The sequence below is a fragment of the Tympanuchus pallidicinctus genome, unplaced genomic scaffold (genome assembly GCF_026119805.1).
Source record: "Tympanuchus pallidicinctus isolate F22 unplaced genomic scaffold, pur_lepc_1.0 scaffold1, whole genome shotgun sequence".
Taxonomy (NCBI): domain Eukaryota; kingdom Metazoa; phylum Chordata; class Aves; order Galliformes; family Phasianidae; genus Tympanuchus; species Tympanuchus pallidicinctus.
In genome coordinates, this window is record NW_026294618.1 from 95,075,548 (window position 1) to 95,095,201 (window position 19,654).

General features: G+C 41.9%; 2 protein-coding genes across 7 annotated transcripts in view; one reads left to right on the forward strand and one right to left on the reverse strand.

The window, feature by feature from the left end:
* Positions 1 to 374: 374 nt before the first annotated feature.
* Positions 375 to 17,434, reverse strand: LOC128078251 (translation initiation factor IF-2-like). Its single transcript, XM_052678275.1, has 3 exons — positions 17,364 to 17,434; positions 16,707 to 17,307; positions 375 to 1,110 (listed from the first exon to the last, which is right to left on the reverse strand). The coding sequence occupies exons 1-3, from the start codon at positions 17,432 to 17,434 to the stop codon at positions 952 to 954; spliced, it is 831 nt and encodes a 276-aa protein (XP_052534235.1). The 3' UTR covers positions 375 to 951.
* PLCB1 (phospholipase C beta 1) overlaps positions 17,335 to 19,654 on the forward strand; it is a 368,401-nt gene continuing 366,081 nt past the window's right edge. For all 6 annotated transcript variants that reach the window (XM_052672119.1, XM_052672129.1, XM_052672147.1 and 3 more), the window contains exon 1: positions 17,335 to 17,753. In XM_052672119.1, coding sequence (XP_052528079.1) covers positions 17,655 to 17,753 — 99 coding nt within the window. In that variant the 5' untranslated portion in view covers positions 17,335 to 17,654. The remainder of the gene's footprint in view (positions 17,754 to 19,654) is intronic.

Consider the following 19,654-nt stretch of genomic DNA (forward strand, 5'->3'; position numbering starts at 1 on the left):
AGATGGGGAAAAAAAAAAATGCCAACCAACCAGAACAATAGATCTTGTCCCCCAGCTTCTGGCACCCATTAAAAAGAGGCAGAAGTAGTAGCCCATATAGACAAATTGTTTCATTCGACTTGCCAAATTTTGTTTTCTCAGGCCTGATATAGTCACAGGTAAACTGAAGCGGTTTTTTAGAATAACTTCATGCGGAGGTTTAGAATAACTTCAAAATCCAGGTTAGAATCCAGCATGACTTTGCAGTACGGTTTAGATCTGTTGCAATTATCTTTACCTACGTGATGATCTGTGTATCAATGAAATCCTACGACGGAATATTTTTTTCCCTTAAAGTATGGACAGCATAAGCCAACTATATAGAAATCTATCTCAGCATTTTATTGGAATTTTCTTCATAAATGCCTTTTATTCTAATCACTGGTAGTGGGCATTCATATACACATCAAAGTCCAATTTTTGTTTTCTTACAGATCAGATTTTAGAATAACTTGTGTCTACTGAATAAACCAAGTTGTAATGAAAGCAAGAAAGACCTCAATGATATAGGATGTGCATTTGAGGTCACTCTAATACTTAGTACTATTTTAAAGTTGTAAAAATGAGAGAATGACAGTATAATGTTACTATGAAAGCACAATTCATCTTGTGTCTTTCAGTTTCCCACACTATCAGGCCTATTAAGCTTCTGAAACACTCTGAAGAGGCTTTAAAACAAATTGTTGATGAGCGAAGTTCCCATCAAAGTCCATTAGCATAAATGAGTGGTCACGGTAGCTGCGGCTGACGTATTCCATATCTTTTTCCCTAGAAGAGTAAATCTGAACTTCTGAAGAGCTTTCAGGCTCAATCTTTTTCAAAGATGATCTCAGAATGCCATTTAGCATTCCCATTGCTTTTCATGTGCTTGTGAGAGGAGCTAGCTTTCTGAGCATAAGGTGCACATTCCTCTTAGTAGATGAAATAAAAAAATGATGGGAGGAAGGGAAGGATCTGAAGCATGGCTGCAGCGAAGACTGTTCCCTGCATTCTCAGCTTCGCATAGCTATAGAACAAAAGGCTTCTCAAAATGGTTGCCGGGTCTTCTACAGAAGTCAAACTCCAATTCTCCTGTAAGAAGTAAAAATATCAATGCAGGAGATATCATAAATTTATGGCATAATAAACCTAATATTAATCATGGTAATACTTTGCATTTCAAAACAGGACTGATCTACTCAGACTACTTATTTAACCCGCACAATTTGAACAAACTTTAGAGAGATTTTAGCATCTCCTTGAATAATGTGGATACAGTATAAATTTTGAAGTTCTTTTGTGGCAATATTTCAGACTTTTTTAGAATAAAGGAAAAGTAAGCATTTAATCTTCGTTCAGAGTTCAAAGGTACAAATGCACTATTTTTTTAATTGCTAATTATGTCTTAAAACTATTCATTTAAAAAGGAGCAAGGTTAAAACACAGATATATCAGAATGCATTGCTTATTCATGAAAGCATAAGCTTGTAAAGAAGGGAATAAAATTAGTGCCCTTTACAGCAGTAGTAGAACATCTGTTGTCATGCCCATGTTCCTTTGCGAGTCGGTTGTATTCTTCTGGTAAACAGCACTTATCAGAAACTGTATTTTATTTATGACTAATGGCTTGATATTCCACACAAGCCTGGACCTTGCAATTTTATCTAGTATCTCTTTGATAATGCAGTATCAGTTAGCAAATGTTGATCCAAGTAAGATTCCTTTCTCTCTGTTCACATAAGCACAAATTTGTAGCTTTGGGATATCCAACAAATTATCTCATTGATCATTAGATATGCATTAGTGGGTGGTGTTATTCCAAATGTAATAAACTAAGAAAAGGTGGATTAGAGCTTGTGATAACATTGAGGTCCTTCTACTGTTCTTGCCCATTGTCATTCACATGATTCCTGAGTTGTTCACAATTACAGTTGATTTTTTCCATAGAAAAATAAAGTCCTGCTGTTACTTAAACTCTGCTGTGTTTTGTCTCAGAAGCTGTTTTTGTGTAGTCACTGGGACTAGTCTGACTACAAGAATATTAGCTTTTGCTGATATTTTGAATCAATGGGGGTTTTGAATCAATGTTGTTTTCTTGGTTTTGTTTTTTTTTTTTTGTTACCAGTTCACATCACCTGGGAGTCTTGGATTATTTTCCAAGAGCAGTGGAAAAATAAGTCTGAAATATTATTGGCAAGAAACTTCTGGTAGACGCTGATACTCACCTCTTCCTTTCCTTGTTATGAAATTCTGAAGCCCATATATGCTTTCACTTTAGTAAAGCTGTTTTTTACTATATGTGCAGTCTTTTTATCTGTTCTGTCAGAATCTTTTGCATTTTGCTCTTGCTGTCTTCTCATAATCTTACAAGCTGATATGGAAGCTACTATTCTGAAGCTGCTCCTTTCCCACAAGTGGACTCTACAAACCTTGTTTTTGCAGTTTGCCTGTTTCTCAGAATAATGCATTTGTCAGGATTTTCAGTCAGATGATGCCACAGGACTTGGAATAAAGCCTGATTAAACAGCTGAGAAACTTGTTCTGTTCTTCTGGAAACAACCTCTGGTTATCCATCTTTTCTTGCACGTTTAACTTTTCTCTTTTGTAAGAGAGTAAATATCTGTTGACTGGCAAGTTATTCTCAGTAAATACGTATTCACCTCTGATTTTATTGTGACTAAATATCTTTTCAGCTGACTGATTTATGGAACTCATTCATATTTCAATCAGATGAAGCCTTGTATGAAATATGAAGTATTTTACATATGTACAACCTAAAAATATATGCCTGAACTACTGAACAGACAATGATGATTTGAGGGGAAAAAAAATAGGTTTAGATCCAAACACCATTTCTAGGAATGCTGTTTTTGAAACATAAAAGGAATTGTTGCTGTGCTGTAAAAGAATACCATAATGTGTGAGTATCTTTCTTTTAAACAGATACTGTTGTCTGTATTTATAATACAGTGCTTGAATATTCACATGTAACTCTTCATGAAGTTCACCTAAAAATCCATACATAAAGGCCATAATTGAGATGTGGCAATTATGGACTGGAAGACTGTCATTTTCTACTGAACACTTAAAGCAAGCAAATCAATGCCAACATATTGCTGTTAGCAAGAAAGTGTATTAAACAGTAAGCGTAAATCACAAAGCTATTACGGTGCCTTAATATGGAGTAGTTCAAGAACAGGTCACAACGAGGAGAGCTACTTATTACAAGTATGATTCTGGCTTCAGACATATTTAAAGTTTTATTGCATGAGGATTTTATTTGATCGCTCTGGTTCATTCATTCTGGGCTGTTTAACTCTTTGCTGCTGTTTAGCCTGTGAACTGTCTTCACTGGTGGCTACTCCTATCTTTGGCGTTTGACCACATCAGGCAAAACTTTTGGACTTAACTCTAGCTTTTGATGTGACACAGTCATCAGGATGTACATAAGTGTGCACCACAGCTGTGTCAGCAGTCAGCCAGGATGGTTTAGGTGGCCTTCAGGGAAGTTTAAGCTTAGCTAGCAGAAGGGTAAAGGCTTTAAAATGCAGCCTCTCCTTTATCTGTGAATATCTCTGATCTCAACCTGTTTCAGTGTACTATGTATTATACCAGTTGCTACAGGAGAATGTGAAGTTCGTTCTTGCTTACTGATGTGGAGACGAAAGAGGAGACATGAGGATACAGTACAGTTTCCTTCAGAGATTCTGGGAGCTCTCCATATGCACTTTGATTGGTAGCCTCTCTTCAGGCAGTAATGGTGCCCAAATGGTTGGCTTTTAAATAACAAATGCATAGAGAGATGTGACTACATTTTGCAGGCACTTTACTATTACTTATCAATTCTGAAAGTTACTTATGAAATATGAAACCTGAAAGACATTGGGCTCAAACGTGTGACACAGGTGAAGCAAACTGAGCTAATCAAGAACGAATGGTAATGCTTTGGGAAATGATCCTGAATGCAATGCGACAATTTCTTGGCGTGTCAGGGGAAATTAATTTGTATGCCATGGCGCAGATAAAGCACCCCTGTTAGCCCCTGTCTCAAATGTGGTTAGCGGTAGAGAGTTGTTGTAGATTGAATAACACAATGTAACAAATGCATTTAAGAGTAAAACAGCCTTCAAGCGTGCAGCACGCCCATTTCTGGAAGTCTAACTTCAGGAGAGGCAGAGAAATGCGTTGATTGCAGACAACTGAAAACTCAAGATCAGGAACTTAGAATAAAAATATCTTCAAAGATGTAAATGCAGCAGCTTTATTACAGTCACACAGTATCTCCAGTAGATACAGAGTACTTTGATAATGCCACTATTTTTCAAGTCCATAGTAGTACGTATTGTACATAAAACAACCATTCTTTTCCTACCTACAAAAATGTTGTATGTATTTCCTTCTCTCAAATTTATAGCACAGAAGACATGTTTCTTTTAAAGTAGCTGTATATATAAAGTACCTAGCAGCAAAGTGGCTTTCAAGTCATTTTTACAGCACTGTAGGGCAGTATCTTTTTAACAGCCTTTTCTCAGACCATAGAAATGCTGCTGTTAGAGGCAGGCTGTGGTTGTTTGTATCTGCTGGAAAGAAGGAAGTCTTCTACTGAGGTTAAGACTCTTCATTAGAGAACACAGCTTTATATATTCAACTGAAAGTCTAGTAGTTTTTGAAGTTTTCAGAGGCATTTAAAAAGAGTAAAGCAGGAAAGCCTTTTTATTCAATTGTTGTAAGCAGCATGGGCCAAATTCACAAGGCTATCAAATTCAGTGTACACCTACCTCTTTGTCTTTCCCCAGACTGTTATAGACCTCCATATGTATTCCCTAGTTACCTTAACAGGTGTTCTCTGACACTCAAACTTTGATCTGTGAAACAAGGCAAACTTATATTAAGGAACACAGCATCAACTTTGGAAACACAGCTCCTGTGCATTGGTATGATTGTGTGAAACACTACCTCCTGGTGACTGTAAGAGTAGCCTTGTGTTCCATCTGCCACCTTGAAGTACCAGAAAGCAACTCCTGTTCAAGTTCCTGTCAGCACACCTTGCTTGTACTTCAGGATCAGACTCCTATCTGAGCAGCAGCAGCATTCAGAATCCTGCATGAGGCATCTCCTGTCCCTTGCAGATTTGCCCTGGGTTCAGGCAGACGTCCCTTCTGATCATCTCAGGATGACGTTTGACATGAATACATGAATAGTCTTAGCCTGCTGCACACATGGTTTCGGACTGATGGCTTTTCTAGTCACAAGTGCAGGTGAACTGGAACAGAACTGAGCCGAGTGTAGCAGACTTGTACTGAGAGAAGACTGCTAGTATAACCACTGCCCCGCCATTCCTACAGATGGCCGCTTGCCAATTTCCATTTTCCCAGTAGGTCCTGAGAGGTGATAAGTGCAGACTGCAGGCAACAGGCATCTAGGAGGCAGCAACTAAATCCCTGCCCCAAAAGCAGGAGCGATGAGAAGAACTGATGGATATTGTTTTGTTTGGAAAGTGGTGGCTACTGGTTTCATAAACTAACAGCTTTGTAAACTGCTCTCACCTGAGATTTATCTAATGGTCCATTCTGCAGGCTGATTTCGTTATGGCAGCAATGAGTTGCAAGAGGCAGGCAAAGGAAGCTGAAATTGGGCTTGGAGATTTAAGTGTTGCAGAAGGGAAAATCAGTGTTCCTTCTGTTGAAAATTGATATTTCAAATAATTTGACTTAGAAAGTGAAGAAAATAATGTTTACAGAAAAAGGTCTAGTTCTCCATGAAAGCATCTGGTATATCACATTCCAGCATCTTTTAGGGGTGAAAGTAGGAATGTGTGCAAGCATGGACAACGTAGTTGTATTGTTTTTTCACGTAAAGGCAGAAAGGCTTAGCAGTTCCCCTTTTTCATACCTCAGAAGATATCTGAAATGATATCATATTTAATATTCATTTTACAAAAAAATGGTATGCCGAGAAAATACTACTCCATAATGCTAATTCTTTTAGAAGATATGTGCATGAGAAGAGTGTTGGAAAAAATTGGCAGCCTAAAATGGAATGCAGTCTAATCTTTGAAACACTCTTCCTGCATGGAGGAATAAACTTTATTTCCTGGATAAATACACTTTTATTAGCTTTGTTGAAAACCCTTCTGAAACGCGCAAAGATATCTTAGAGCACACAATACACTGCCTTGTCAAATGAGCAAGAGAATGCTGCCCTGCACTCCCAGACCACTGTACATAGCACCTGCAAAGAGTTCTCTAAAACATGTCAAATGCACAGCCTCCTCAGGGAGACAAAATCCTAGCTTGCAGGAAAAGAGGGCAACAGAGAAGTTGCTTAGGCTGCTACATCACTGAGAAATAGCGACTTGCTTTCAAATAAGGATTGAAATGAATAATTTGAAGCCCGTCAGTTCTGCCAACCTTGTCAAAGTCTGGAAATCTGCCATCTTCCAAAGCCGTTCAAGATGGAAAATGAGAAAACTACAGCACCTCTGTGGCATACCAGAAGCCAGTTGTTCGTTACCAGTGAGTGGCAGTTTGTCAGGATACTTCTGGAGAATCCTGCCAGGGCCTGTATAGAAATAATTGTTCTTCTATTTTTGCAGCTTGAACTTGTTATCCTCAGTGATCCTAAGTGCTCCAGGGAGCTCTGTGAAACTGCTTCTCAGATCTTTGCTCTTGTTCCATGTTGGTTTTTTTGTTTGTTTGTTTTTCCCAGATTTTGAGCAAATGCTACACATTTTATTTTATTGCCTCCAGTTAATGAAACCACTCCCCTTCTGCATGTGTTGCTATGGCAACAAATTGATTGCGTTTTGTAATGCCTGTTAGCATAACTCTAACTTTTCTATGCAGTATCTGAGATGCACATTAAGATGCACTACAAAAAAGAAATACTGAATCTATCCATGAGCTCTCCCCCATCATCACTGCAACAAGGCTTTGAGATTCAGTTTGTTGTCTTTGTAGGTGGCATGGCATCTCCTGTTGACTATGTAGCTTCTGATCTTCACACACGTAATATCCGGAATCCTTCACCTACATGAACAGTCTGGTATTAAAACATCTCTAAAACAAGATTAAATTTTCTGAATATGGGACAGACCACGAGCAGATTTGCTGCATGTTATAAAAGCTCATAATTGAGGCTCATTCTGTGGCAGAATCCATACGTCCATAGACATGTTTTCCACCACTCCTTCCCACAGTGGTATAAGGTTCTGATCAGCTGCTGATGCAGCAGTACTCTTTCAAATCTTACCGTGCCAATTGTTGTGCATGTAATGACTTCTCAAGGGAGAGGCTGGGGAGGCAGGGAATGAGAAGTTGTGTGGAAAAATACAGATCATGGCCTGAACTTGCGACTAAGGCATGATAAGAGGGAGTGTGAGAGCTTGGGAGCATGGGCAGGCTGCCCTGGCCTGTGCTTCTACATGCAGCTGTAACTTGCTCGTGGGCAGCTGCTCTGTAGCTGCACCTTGCTTATGTGAAGGATATATATCTGGCCCCTGTGCTATGGGGTGGTGCAGATGCTCTGCTGACTGGCTGCCATTGGTGATGAGGGCTTGGTGGACACTCTACTGGCTGGGGGAAATCCGGGGAGGACACTTCACCAGCGAGCCACCACCAGTGATGTGAGTACCTTTCCTTTAAATCTATTCACAGTAACTCACCTCTGAATACTTTGCTGGATCTGGTGAGCCTTATGCAGAAACATTGGTGCTTTTGCACAATAGAAGTTGTGGGGGCAGGCAGAACCATGTGCTCTCCCCTTGTGTAGGAAGGTGCTGAAAAACTTGAGAGGTCTTAAGTGCAGATAATTCCTCTCCATAGAAGGGACAAAAATGCAAATACTGAGGGCATAAAATGTAGGGACCACGTTCCTTACTTTCCTACTCTACTTTGCTATGTAAGCAAAAGGCCTGAATACTTCCATAAAAATGTAACAGGAAAATGGTTTCCTATTACGGAAACAAACTGGCTCCAAACCAACACCTCTGTTTCCACTGCTAAAATTTACCAAGTTTTCTATTTTCATACAATAAAGCAGTGTTTTTACTAACATTCTGTAGTACAATTAGGTATTAATTACAGATTGCAAAATTTGTATCAAATATTATCCGTGTTCCTTTTTTAGATCAGTAATTTGAGGCATGAGGAAGTTTTCAGAGATGAATAACGAGGTGGAAAGAGGGGAGGGAGACCTGAGTTTGAAATGCATGTTTTGCAGAATACAGGTCCTAGTTTTGTGCAAATAGTCATATGTTATTATTTTGCAACTCCTATCAAAAATAGAGGCACCCCATTTGCATGTGGGATTCTGATTTTCTAAATGAATACAGCCTCCTTCAGTTCCCATATCCCACTTCTGACTGTGAAAGCCAGCTCTTATGAACTAATCCCAGGAAAAAAATCAGCATCTATAACCTAATGGAACTCAGCAAAGATCAGGAGATCAGTACTGTATATGATCAGTCACTTGGATCTGAAATTCTTCTGAAGCAGGACTGAAACTGCACTGGCTTTGTAGTTGATGAACTCACACTACTGAATTTCCATTGACTTCATTTAAAATGACAAACTGAAGTCAGATTGCTGTGTTTTAGCTCTGCTTTCTATTATGTCCTGAACTGTTCTGCAAGGCAGCTATGCAGTAATTAAAACACTTCTTCAGGATTAAGTCCTGTTACCTTATTTTGACTTATGTTTGAGATAGTATCAATGGTTAGAATTTTATTGAGCAGGTTGGTACCAAATCATATTAAACACTAATCATCAACTAATGTCTATACAATGTTAATCACAAGATCGTTTTCCCCACCCTATACTGCTCTGTACATTTTTGTTTTTGCATCATATCTGAAACATCTGTCTTTTTTTATCAGTGCCTGAGATATGTAGGAGAGCAGAGAAACAATACTTGGAAATCTGGACTCAGTTCTCAGTCTGTCTAAGACCTTTCATGAAATTGTAATCTCTTAGGGGGGTGATAATACTCACCCTAAGCATGCTTCCTTTCATGTCGCTGATTTAGACAGTAATAAACAGCCCTTGTCCAAAACAGCTAACAAGATGTATCTGGAAAGTGTGACTGTAGTCATAGTTGAATTTTTGGTGTATTACAAGGTTATAAATAAGCTAATATTTTCTTGGCACCGTAAAACAAATAATGTCTACTGCTCTTGTGTTTGTTTCCTACTAAATAAATAAGAAAGAAGTAGTTTGTTTAGTTGGCATTTAGATTGAGATTAATTTTGTAAGCACAATCAGCTTGCAGATGATCTATGAAATACTGGAAACACTACCAGTGGGATTATTAATTCACATCAGTGCATGTGCCAGATTTCTCTATAATTACTGCAAATCTCTGTTTAGAGAAGTAAAGAGGTATTCTTTATTACAGTCTGTGATGTTCTTTTTTTAGCTTGGTTTTGCTCATAGTTCTGTATCTGCTGGCTGCTTTGAAACCCGAGATTTTACAATAATTGCTCTTTCTTATTTGAAATTATATGTAGTGACCTTTATGTATTTACAAGACTATTGGGAAACTAATTGTTGAATTCTAAATTAATCATCAGCTGCTCAATCAAAACTGTTGCATGATGTCATAGAAAGATAATTGTAAGATAAATTATTTGCTTTCAAAAGTCGTGTTTAAACTGAGGGAATGACTCTGACAAAAATTTGATCGGGCCCTTTGGTTTGACCTATTAGTCCTCTTCATTTCCATCTTCCTGGAACAAGAGACTTTTTGGTACTGTGAGCTTAATGTGTAATAGCAAATTTGAGGAGAAAGTGGGAGTAAAAAGATTGGCACTTTTTGTTGGTCATCTCGTACTGTTGTAGAAAATACACACATTGGCTGTTTCTTTCCTTCTCCTGTTAGCTATGTTTTGATCAGGAATATCACAATGTAGCCTGTGGTCTTCTTCAAAAAGGCATTTTTCCTCCTCCACTTAACCTCCTACCTTTCTCTGACAATGGCTTTGTGTTTCTAACAATGTCTTCTGGTTGGGAGGTTGCTAAATGTTGTTTGATTGCTCAGCGGGCAACCTGTTAGAGCAGTTTGCCTCCCAGACTGCTTTACCTCTTAGTGCTTTTTCTTGCCACAGACTCACACTATGATAAAACAACCAAGCCATTCTGAACCTGTATTTCTAGTGTCAGAGTTTTTACTAAAATTCTTGGCTTACAGCATCAGCTATGGTTAACACCTCATGAACAGGTCTATTTGTTCAAGAGAATAAACCAAACTTTACTTACATAGTGATTAAGCAGCATAGGAGTTTGGACAGACTGTAATAGCTTTCGGCTTATTAAGCTTAGGTCCAGTTTTTTGGTCACAAAAGACTTTGGTGGTTACATTTGCTCTGCTAGTAGACTGTAGCTTAACTAGTCCTTTCTTTCATTAGATATCTCATTTGTGACAACAGTATATTTTAGATAACTAATGTTAAGAACTGAACTAAATTTATATCAGCTAATTAGCTTCCGACTTTTTTTTTTTTCCATCAAGAGTTACAATTAATTTCAAGAGCTGTTGTTCAAGGTTTACAGAAATTGCTCCAAGCCTTAGAAACACAGTTTAAAGCAACTGCTTTCAACTACGTAAATGGCGTTCTGTTGCTTTGTGACTAATGTTTTGTCAGTCATGGAATTTCACCCTTTACAACTGCAAGTTCTGTAAAGTAGCCAGAATGGGAATGAGAAGTCTCTGATGATTCAGAATAGTGCATTAAAAGTTCTAAAATGGGAAGAAAGAAGAAATGAAACGTTTGTCGATTACAGCAAGACGTAAAATTTTAAATGAGCTGCTTAACTTCAGCATAAGGCATACCATCAAAATCTTCCTGGCTAAATCTGTGAGAAGTATCAAAAGATATAAAAGCATTTGTGAAATCTAGAAAAACAAAAACAAAAAACAAAACCAACCTTGGAAATGCATCAAATTGCCAATCTAATACACTCAACAAAAAAATTCTCCTTACATTCGTATTATCTGAAATAATTATAAAAACCTTTCTATTGTGCTTCCTTTTTAAGCTACTTAAAACTATGCCATGGGTAGTATCTAGAAATCCTGAGCATGTGTATGTTAGGTTTCTTTCCTTTAGGAACTTAAGAGTCTAAATGGACAACACAGTCATCTGCTTATGGAAAGAAGACTAGGACAGATCTGAGAATATAATTCTGTTTTTCAGGCTCTTAATCTTGCATCCTATCTAAAGACAGGCCATCCTGTCCCAGCTTGTGGGAATTAGAGAAGGGAGTCCTGGCAAAGTTCACACCGTTTCTCTCTGTGTTCCCAAAGGACACCATGAGGGGATTCCTGCAATTCTAAGACACTCCAAGAAAAGAATAAACCAGGGAGTTCCCTCTTATAACTGCATGAAGAACAGAGCACTGTCACATTCATTTGGCAACTGCAAAGAGTGAAGCACAGAAATTTTGGTTTCCAGAAGGGTTGTGGTTGAAGACTGTTTTCATTGCAACGCCTGCTTTGCAACACATCTTATTTTTGTCTTTTAGTTCAACTCACAGCTAAATTGAATGTAAATAAAAGCAGGTGAGATGGGCTGCTTTCCAGCTGATTCTAATCTACCCATACAGTTATTAAGAAACAGGGGAAAAAAAGGTGCAGACACGACAGTGGTGTAAGTAAACTTTGAAGACAGTGAACCTCTGATAGTTTAGACCAGCTGTGATTTAAAAAAAATCTAGTAATCAGTGAAGTCCTTCACAAATAACTTTATTCAACACTCTTAAATATTTTGCATGTTTTACAGGCAAGTTACAACAATCTGCAAAAAAACGCTATTAAAAAAATGCTATGAACTAAATAGAGAAGCAAGAACAGGTTATGTTATATAGCAAAGGGTGAATTAACTCTTTCTTTCCAGGGAACCAAGCTACTGAGTTTTTGACTTACAACTTGTGCAAATATTACAGTAATTGAGTGTTTTTCTGGTAATAGTTTTGCCTAAAGTAGAGGTTAGGCAAGGAATGTCATGGCAACACAAGGACCAGTGGATCCTTGGGGACAACAATGCTGGGCACCATGGAAGGTTTCCCCTGGCAGGGGGCAACAGGATAGGAGCTTGGCAGCCACTGCTCATCCAGCAGAGCTGGATTCTTCAGCATCTCTGGGCAGCGACTGACGGTCCCAGGCTGAGAAGAAATGGGGCCTTGTGCCATGGGCAGGGCTGGGAGAAGATCCCAGCTCTAGTGCTTTCAAGGCCCTGACAGTGTTAGTAGGAAAGTAAGGAAAGTTTCTGAGTAAAAAGTAAATATTTCCATCCAGATCAATTTCAGCTTCTGACAATGTACATGAAGTGCACGTGCAAAAAGTAATATGTGGAACTCCGCTAATTGCTACATAATAAACTACCACGGCATGAAATGTCATGCTGGGAGTCTAAGGCTCCAGAGGGTCAAAAAGTGTGCTCAACAGAATTCTCTGCCCAAGCCATCAGGAGGTCACTCACCCTCAGGCAGGGCATTGTATGGAGAAACCCTGCACGGTTTCCTGCAGCACAGAGATCTACAGGTGCCAGCTGTGTACCAGGACAATTTATCCACTGTAAAATATGGTCCCAGGAAGTGTAACAGTGTAACAGCCATTTCATATACACAAAGATACAGCCTGTGTCATAAACAATTCCAAACACTGTGCATTCATCTTTATTCTCTCATTATTTTAAAGACATTTTATATTGCTGATGGGAAGGAAAAAAAATTAAAATGCTTTTGACAAGAAATAGACTTTTGTACAAGATCATTCCCTCCCCTTCCAATTTTCTTTTTGTGCTGCAGCTGCTGTTGCCAGGCTGTCTTTGTTGCTATGGTGGTGTTTTGTGTGCCAGAATTTTATATTCATTCTTTTAGAGTCACCTGATTGAGTGGCTGTGCTACATAAGTTATCAGCTTTACTCATAAAGATAAAAGATATATCAGCCTGCTGATGTTATTTACCTATGACATCAATAAATTGATCAAACTTAATACAACCATATCTATGGCCACCGGCCATAAATTTACGGAAGTATTAATATAACAAGTGAATTCTTATAGTAAATGAGTGACTTAAAAAAAATCTCACTTGGGGATATTACCTTTAGTAGGTTTCATTTTTTGGCATGACAGTCATCGACAAGGCAGCTTTACTATACCTTGCCTTATATTTGTCTCTCAGTGGAAAGATTTGAGTTCTATAGTCCAAACAAATTGAAAGGTGCCTTTCTCAGAATGATTGTGCTTTTACCAGAGATACAGGGTCACGTTTTCTTTCTTTCTTTTCTGGAAAATTGCTCTGTACAAGTTAACGATCCTGCTCCCGCTGATAATTAAAGCATAATTTGGTCCAATTTAAAATGCAATTAGGATAATATACCTCTGTTGAAGATGAGTTTATCTTTAATCCCAAATCCTGCAAACACTGTCACTCATGTTTAACTCTCCGTACACCAAGTGCACCAGTGTACTTAAGCATTTTCAAGTCAGGGGCCACTGCTTCTTTTCAAAATGTAGATTTACACCAAGAAATTCAGGATAGCAAGTGGCAATGAGATATTTCACATACGTGTCTCTGAAATCAATGTTAAAAAAGCTATATTTTAATGCATAGCTCATACAGTCTTTCAGTGTAGCTTTCTCTGTATTTTCATTTGACCTGACTTTGATCAATGCCATCTGTTACAGTGACTTATCTGCCAACGTCCATTTGCACATCTGAATCTAAACTTATTGTGTATTCATCTTATTTTCTGGAAATTAACTAGCAATACATGAAATATTTTATACAAATGATGGCTTACAAGTACACTGCATTCTAGTGACTTACTTACACTAGACAATCATTTTACAGCCCAGGCTGCAAAACCAAAAACATTCAGAAGTTAATTCCTGCAGTGCAAGATCAGTGTGTATCCCATCCCATAAGTACATTTTTTAATAACTACCTTAATAACTTCACAGCCAAGTTTATTGTTATTAGCCATACAACTTTATTTCAATTTCATGAAACTAAAAGCGGCTGAGTAAAGAAGAAACAGAATACAGGCATAACAATCTTAGTACCTTGTGAGCCTTACAGTACATTTGGATAAAATGTGCCTGCTTCTTCCTGTGCCTGACGTAGAGCAATCACTTAATGATAATTGTACTCTTTATGGGTATAATGATCCTGCTGAACGTAGCCTATTTCCAGGTCAGTGATGCCATGCTTTGCGGAAAAGAGTTTCAATTTAGATGCACATAGAATTTAAGTGTTTGAAATGTACTGTGTAGCAAAAAATGTATTCTTAGCTGGAGCAGAGGCTGATTAAGCAGCACTGATAACACATAAGCTAGATAGCTCAGTTGAAACTGAATTCCCACTGATTTCACTGAGCCTAGGATTTCAGCAAACACTGAATATTAAGCACTTTCCAGAATTGTTGCTTAGTAGGCAGACACACTGCCATTTCCTTTTGTGCTTATTCCTCCTCTGAATGCAAAATCCATTAGATATCTGCCATTTAAAAGGCGTGTTTTCCTTTGGCCAAATACCATGTTCCGGTATGCTTCATCAGGTTAAGACTGAAAAGCCACAAAATTGCTCCAAACAGTTTTTTGTATTTGAAATATCATATCCAAGTAAAACAGCTAATGCTGATTTATAGGGTGACTGACTACATGGTCCTGCTAATAGATTCCCAGGGCTTCGTGGTATCATCAGAAATCAAGTGGTATCACTGTGAATTGTAACTGCTTTTTCCTAACAATTCAAAGAAGGCTAGGTCAGGGAAAAATGTATTACAGCCTTGCTGAGAAAACTGCCAGAGATGCATCCACCTATAGCTGTTTCACATCTTTCAAACAGCTGGTTTTGGCAGACTGCTGTGAATATAAGTATTTAGGTGAGCATGGTTTTAAATGATCATGATACTGTAGTATCTGTGCTCTTTGCTCTTATTTTCATAGGATTTAAATATTTCATTTTTGTTCATTTGTATAATACATTCCCTGTACTCAGCTCAGGTGAGGTCGCGCCTCGAGTGCTGTGTCCAGTTTTGGGCCCCTCACTGCAAGAAAGACCTCAAGGCCCTGCATTGGGTTCAAAGAAGGGCAACAAAGCTGGAGAGGGGTCTGGAGCACAGGGCTTATGAGCAGCAGCTGAAGGAGCTGGGATTGTTCAGTCTGGAGATAAGGAGGCTCAGGGGAGACCTTATTGCTCTCTGTAACTACCTGAAGGGAGGTTGTAGTGAGCTGGGAGTCAACCTCTTCTCTCATGTAACTGGTGATAGGACTAGAGGGAATGGCTTCAAGCTGCACCAGGGGAGATTTAGGCTGGACGTTAGGAAATACTACTTGTCTGAAAGAGTGGTCAGGCACTGGAATGGGCTGCCCAGGGAGGTGGTGGAGTCACCGACCCTGGAGATGCTCAAGGAACGTTTGGATTTTCTGTTGAGGGACATGGCTTAGTGAGAACTGTTGGTGATGGGTGGATGGTTGGACTGGATGATCTTGAAGGTCTTTTCCACTCTTGGTGATTCTGTGATTCTGGGATGAAAAGGTAGTTGTGAAAATGGTACTGAAAAACTCTCTCCCTTGCTCCCATCAAAACAGACCAATCCCATATCTACATCAGTGCAGTCAAACTCTGAATTTGTTATCATTTAAGTCACAGCAAATCAATGGGAAATATCACAGGAGTGAATGCGTGAAGTTTCATTCTGCCCCATATTTGCATGGCAGGCTGATACCAAAACAACTGAGCAAATGGAGTAATTGGCCATGGAACATGTCTGTTGTCTGCAGAGACTACTGGAAAGGTGTGAACTCAGATCCCACTAAAGGCAATCAAAAGTTTCTTGTTGAAGGGAAGAAAGTTGGAAGAGGCCCAGTAAGCCTTAACAACTCAGGAACTAAGAGCATTTCAGGAGTCTGACATGCCACTTTTGTACCTTTCCAATTACAAAACAAATAAACAAAACAGAAAACACCAAACAAAATCAAAAAGCTTTCCCCCACTTACATAATACATATATTTCTAAAGAGTAATTTCTTTAAAACGCTATTCCTTTGAAACAAAACCAATTTTTCTTTGTAGACATTCTTTCTACATCGTTTGCTTTATCTTGTAGAAGTTTGACCTTCTGCCCCAAAATCTTAAGGGTCAACTGAAAACCTCTACAGAGAAATTTGAGATCTCGTGCTGTGTCATCTGATGCTTTCTATCTACTGTGGCTGCACAGGGATGTGAAAAGAGACAGTCATTTTTGGAGCACATATGACTTTGTTCTTCAAAAATCTTTCCTTAAAAACATTGGATTTAGGATTTTGTTGGGTGAAAGGAGATTTTGCCATTGTCGTCTTTTTTGTGGAGCAGAACTAAATTGAATTAAGAAATTACGAGGAAGTTGCTTCATTTTGTGAGAGCACAAAGCTTTGGGAAAGCAATTTAACAAAATTCATGCTGGGAATTGTATGCACCATTTTCTTTAAGAGTCTTTCCTCTTTTGCTGTCCCGTTCATTGCTTGTGGTCCAAGTACTGCCCTGCCATTACGCTTTTTATCCCGGGAAAGTGTGCCATGCCTTTTCCTTAAAACAGTGCTCAGCTTCCCTCGCGCTCACGCCTTGCGTAGCCTGGCATCGGTAGGAGGTACCACTCATCGTCCGTCTCTCCCATCGGTAGGACAAGCGATCGAGACACTCACCTTCGGTCCCTCGTCCAATACGCTGGGACCCTCGGCTGCCTCTCTCGCGGTGGCTTTCGTCCCCGCACCGCCACGCGTCTCCCCGTCACCCTTCTGCGAGGCCGGTGCTTCTGTGTCAGCTCCCCGGTTTTGGGGCCAAGGATAGACCGCGTGCCACTCCCCCGGCGCGCTTCGAGGAAGGCAACTACCGGCCGCCGGGGGCCGTCCCGCCCCACGGCGGCGCCCCACGGCGGCGCCCCGCAGCGGCCCGCGCCGAGGCCCGTCCCTCCCCCCGGCTCCGAGCTCCCCCGAGGGCCGCCCCAGGATCGGAGCCAGCCTAGGCCTCGGCCCGGGGCGCGGGGCGGCGCACCGCCGGGCGGAGGGCGGCGGCCGCCCAACGCAGCCCGAAGGTCGGCAGGGCAGCGCTCCGCGGGGCGGCCGGGCCGGGCGGCCCCTCAGAAAGCGGCCCGAGGCCGGCGCCGGCGCCCCGCCGCTCTCCCGGCCCGACCCCGCGGCGGGTCCCGCAGCGGCGCCGCTCCCTCCCGGCCGCGGCCGGCAGGTGGCGCCGCAGCGCTGCCGGCGCGGCGCGCTGACCTCGCGCGGGGGAACCTCGGGGGCCGAGCTAGGCGGAGGAGGGGCGGGCGGGGAGCGGGCAGCGGCGCTCGCGCCGTGCCCTGCCTGCGCGTGTGAGAGCGAGCGGGCGTGTGCGTGGCGGCGAGCGGCGGTATATAGGGGATGTGCCGCCGCATGGCTCGTCCTGGCTGCCGCCGCGCCGGGTTTCTCCTCGGGCGCCGGTGAAACCTCTCGCCCTCCGGCTCGGCGGCCGCTCCTCCGCCCGCGCCTGGCGCGCCGAGCGCGGTTCCCGGCCTCCTTCCCGGGGCTGTTTCTGGAGCCCCGCCGTCCTTCCTGAGGCGGCCGCCGTCTCCCGCGGCTTCTGCGCTCCGGAGCGAGCGCGTAAATGCGGTGCAGATGGCCGGGGCGCAGCCAGGAGTGCACGCTTTGCAGCTCAAGCCCGTCTGCGTCTCCGACACGCTGAAGAAAGGCATTAAATTCGTCAAGTGGGACGATGTGAGTAGCTTCTTCGCTCGGTCCGGGCGGCACGGGCACGGCGCGGCTCCGCGGCGGGCACGGGGCGGGCGGGAGGCTCCGGCTTCTACGGATCGGTAGTCGGACCGCTCGGCCGGGCCGCCCCGCGGGCGCCGTGCCCGCTGAGCGGGGCAGGTGGAGGTGGCGGGAGCCGGCGGCTGCTCGGCACGACCGGGGCCCTCGTCCGGCTGGCCGTCGCCTCGCGGGGTCCGTGCCGCACCGGGGGGCGCTGCTGGAGCGCCAGCCTCGTGAGCCCAAACTTTCTCCGAAGATTCAAGTCTTCTCCGCGCTCGCGTCCCCTGGCCGGTGCGAACGGTGTTTTCGCTGACTCTCTTCGCTAGCGTCCTGCTCTCCCTCCTTGTCTTATTCTGCACGTTTCCTTCTCTGTGGCTACGGCGTAGTTGTTTTCTTTCTTTCTCTATCTACCCTTCCCGTTGCCTTCCTGGGCCTGGTGGTGTTGCCCGGCTCTGGGCGCCTTATCCTTCAAGTCAAGTATTCCCACCCCTCTCCTTCCTTGGTTAGTTGGAACACAAGATCTACCTTAAAATCGCACCTGCTTGCCACTTGCTGCTTCCTGTCACCTTTGATTTGTGTTTCTTCACGTAGAGCAGCATGGTTGTTGCTTTACCTTCAGTGGGGCAGCTGTTCTGCCTTTCTTTGCTGGCTGTGTCTGGGATGCTATTAGAGAAAGTAGCCCTTCTCTGGTCACCTTTTTTTTTTTTTTTTGTCAGTTCATGAAAGTAAGAATCCTCTGCAGTGGAAAAGAAAGGCAGAAAGGATTGGTCCTCTCCTAGCTTTGCTCTTGCAGTGTTGTGCCTCCGGTATGAGGTTGGGTGTTTGTGCCCCAGTTGCGCAGAGTGCGTGCCCAGAAGTCTGCCTGTGATACAGAGACAGAGGAGCAGATGGGAAGGCAGGCTGGGCACACTGGGCAGTTTCAATGTTGTGGGAACTGTTGAGGTTAACTTGAAGGATGTAACACAGTTCTCACTTCTTCTGTGTATTTGGCTGCACTAAAGACTTGCACAACAGCAACTGGAGGGACAGCGGAGAAAGGGAGAGAAGGGGCAGTGTATGTGTCTGACAGTTGTTCTTGTTCTGCTGTGTATTGCGGTTTTGCCATTGCTCTCAGCCTGTCCAGCAGCCAAATGTGTAATCCAGACCTCTATAAACCATGACAAACGCTTTCAAGGAAGGAAAGAACATCAAAGAAGTGAACAAACTGTAGAGTGGAATTGTATTTACGAGGAAAGACTGATACCTTTCTAATATACTCAGCATTCTGACCTTGTCCACAGTAATAAACAGTGCTCTAAAACAGGTTATGGTTGTTGAGAAGATAGATGGAACTAAGCTTGAATGACTTGTCTGATAGTCAGAAAGATAGGAGGATTTTTTTTTTTTTTTTTTTTTTTTTTTCCCATTAGTATATAGGCAAAATAACCTCAGCCTTTGCCATTGTAGTTTTATTTTTGGTAAGCTATCAAGATGTTTAAACAGATAAATGTAGGGGTCAAGTGAATGGTAATTTATGTCTCCAGAATGGGACTCTGAGCAATTAGGCAACAGTTAAAATTATTTGCCTGCAATTTCCAGAGCATTGTACTGTGTACATGGATTAGCCACAGAATGTCCGCTGCGCATGGAGAGCACCTGCTTCAAGTTCTGTATGTTATAGGCTGAATGGAGCAAGATCTACAATTTTAAATGTCAGCATTGCAGTAGTAAAAAAGGGCTAAAATGCCCTAAGTATGCTGTTCAGGTTAAAGGTGATAGCGAGCAACACATGGGTATTACCTGGAATGTGTTACTGAGGGAGTGCTTTTATCAGCTTATTCAGGGAGCTTGTGGAAATTGTTGTGTATTGAGCTGCACCTGTGTGATGC

Excerpts from the sequence above, each read along its gene's own strand:
- LOC128078251 (XM_052678275.1), bottom strand. The coding sequence starts at position 17,434 with ATGCGGCGGCACATCCCCTATATACCGCCGCTCGCCGCCACGCACACG. Across the intron at positions 17,308-17,363 it reads GCTCGCTCTCACACGCGCAG|CTCGGCCCCCGAGGTTCCCC; the intron begins GCAGGGCACGGC and ends TCCTCCGCCTAG. Across the intron at positions 1,111-16,706 it reads TATTGGACGAGGGACCGAAG|GAGAATTGGAGTTTGACTTC; the intron begins GTGAGTGTCTCG and ends TACTTCTTACAG.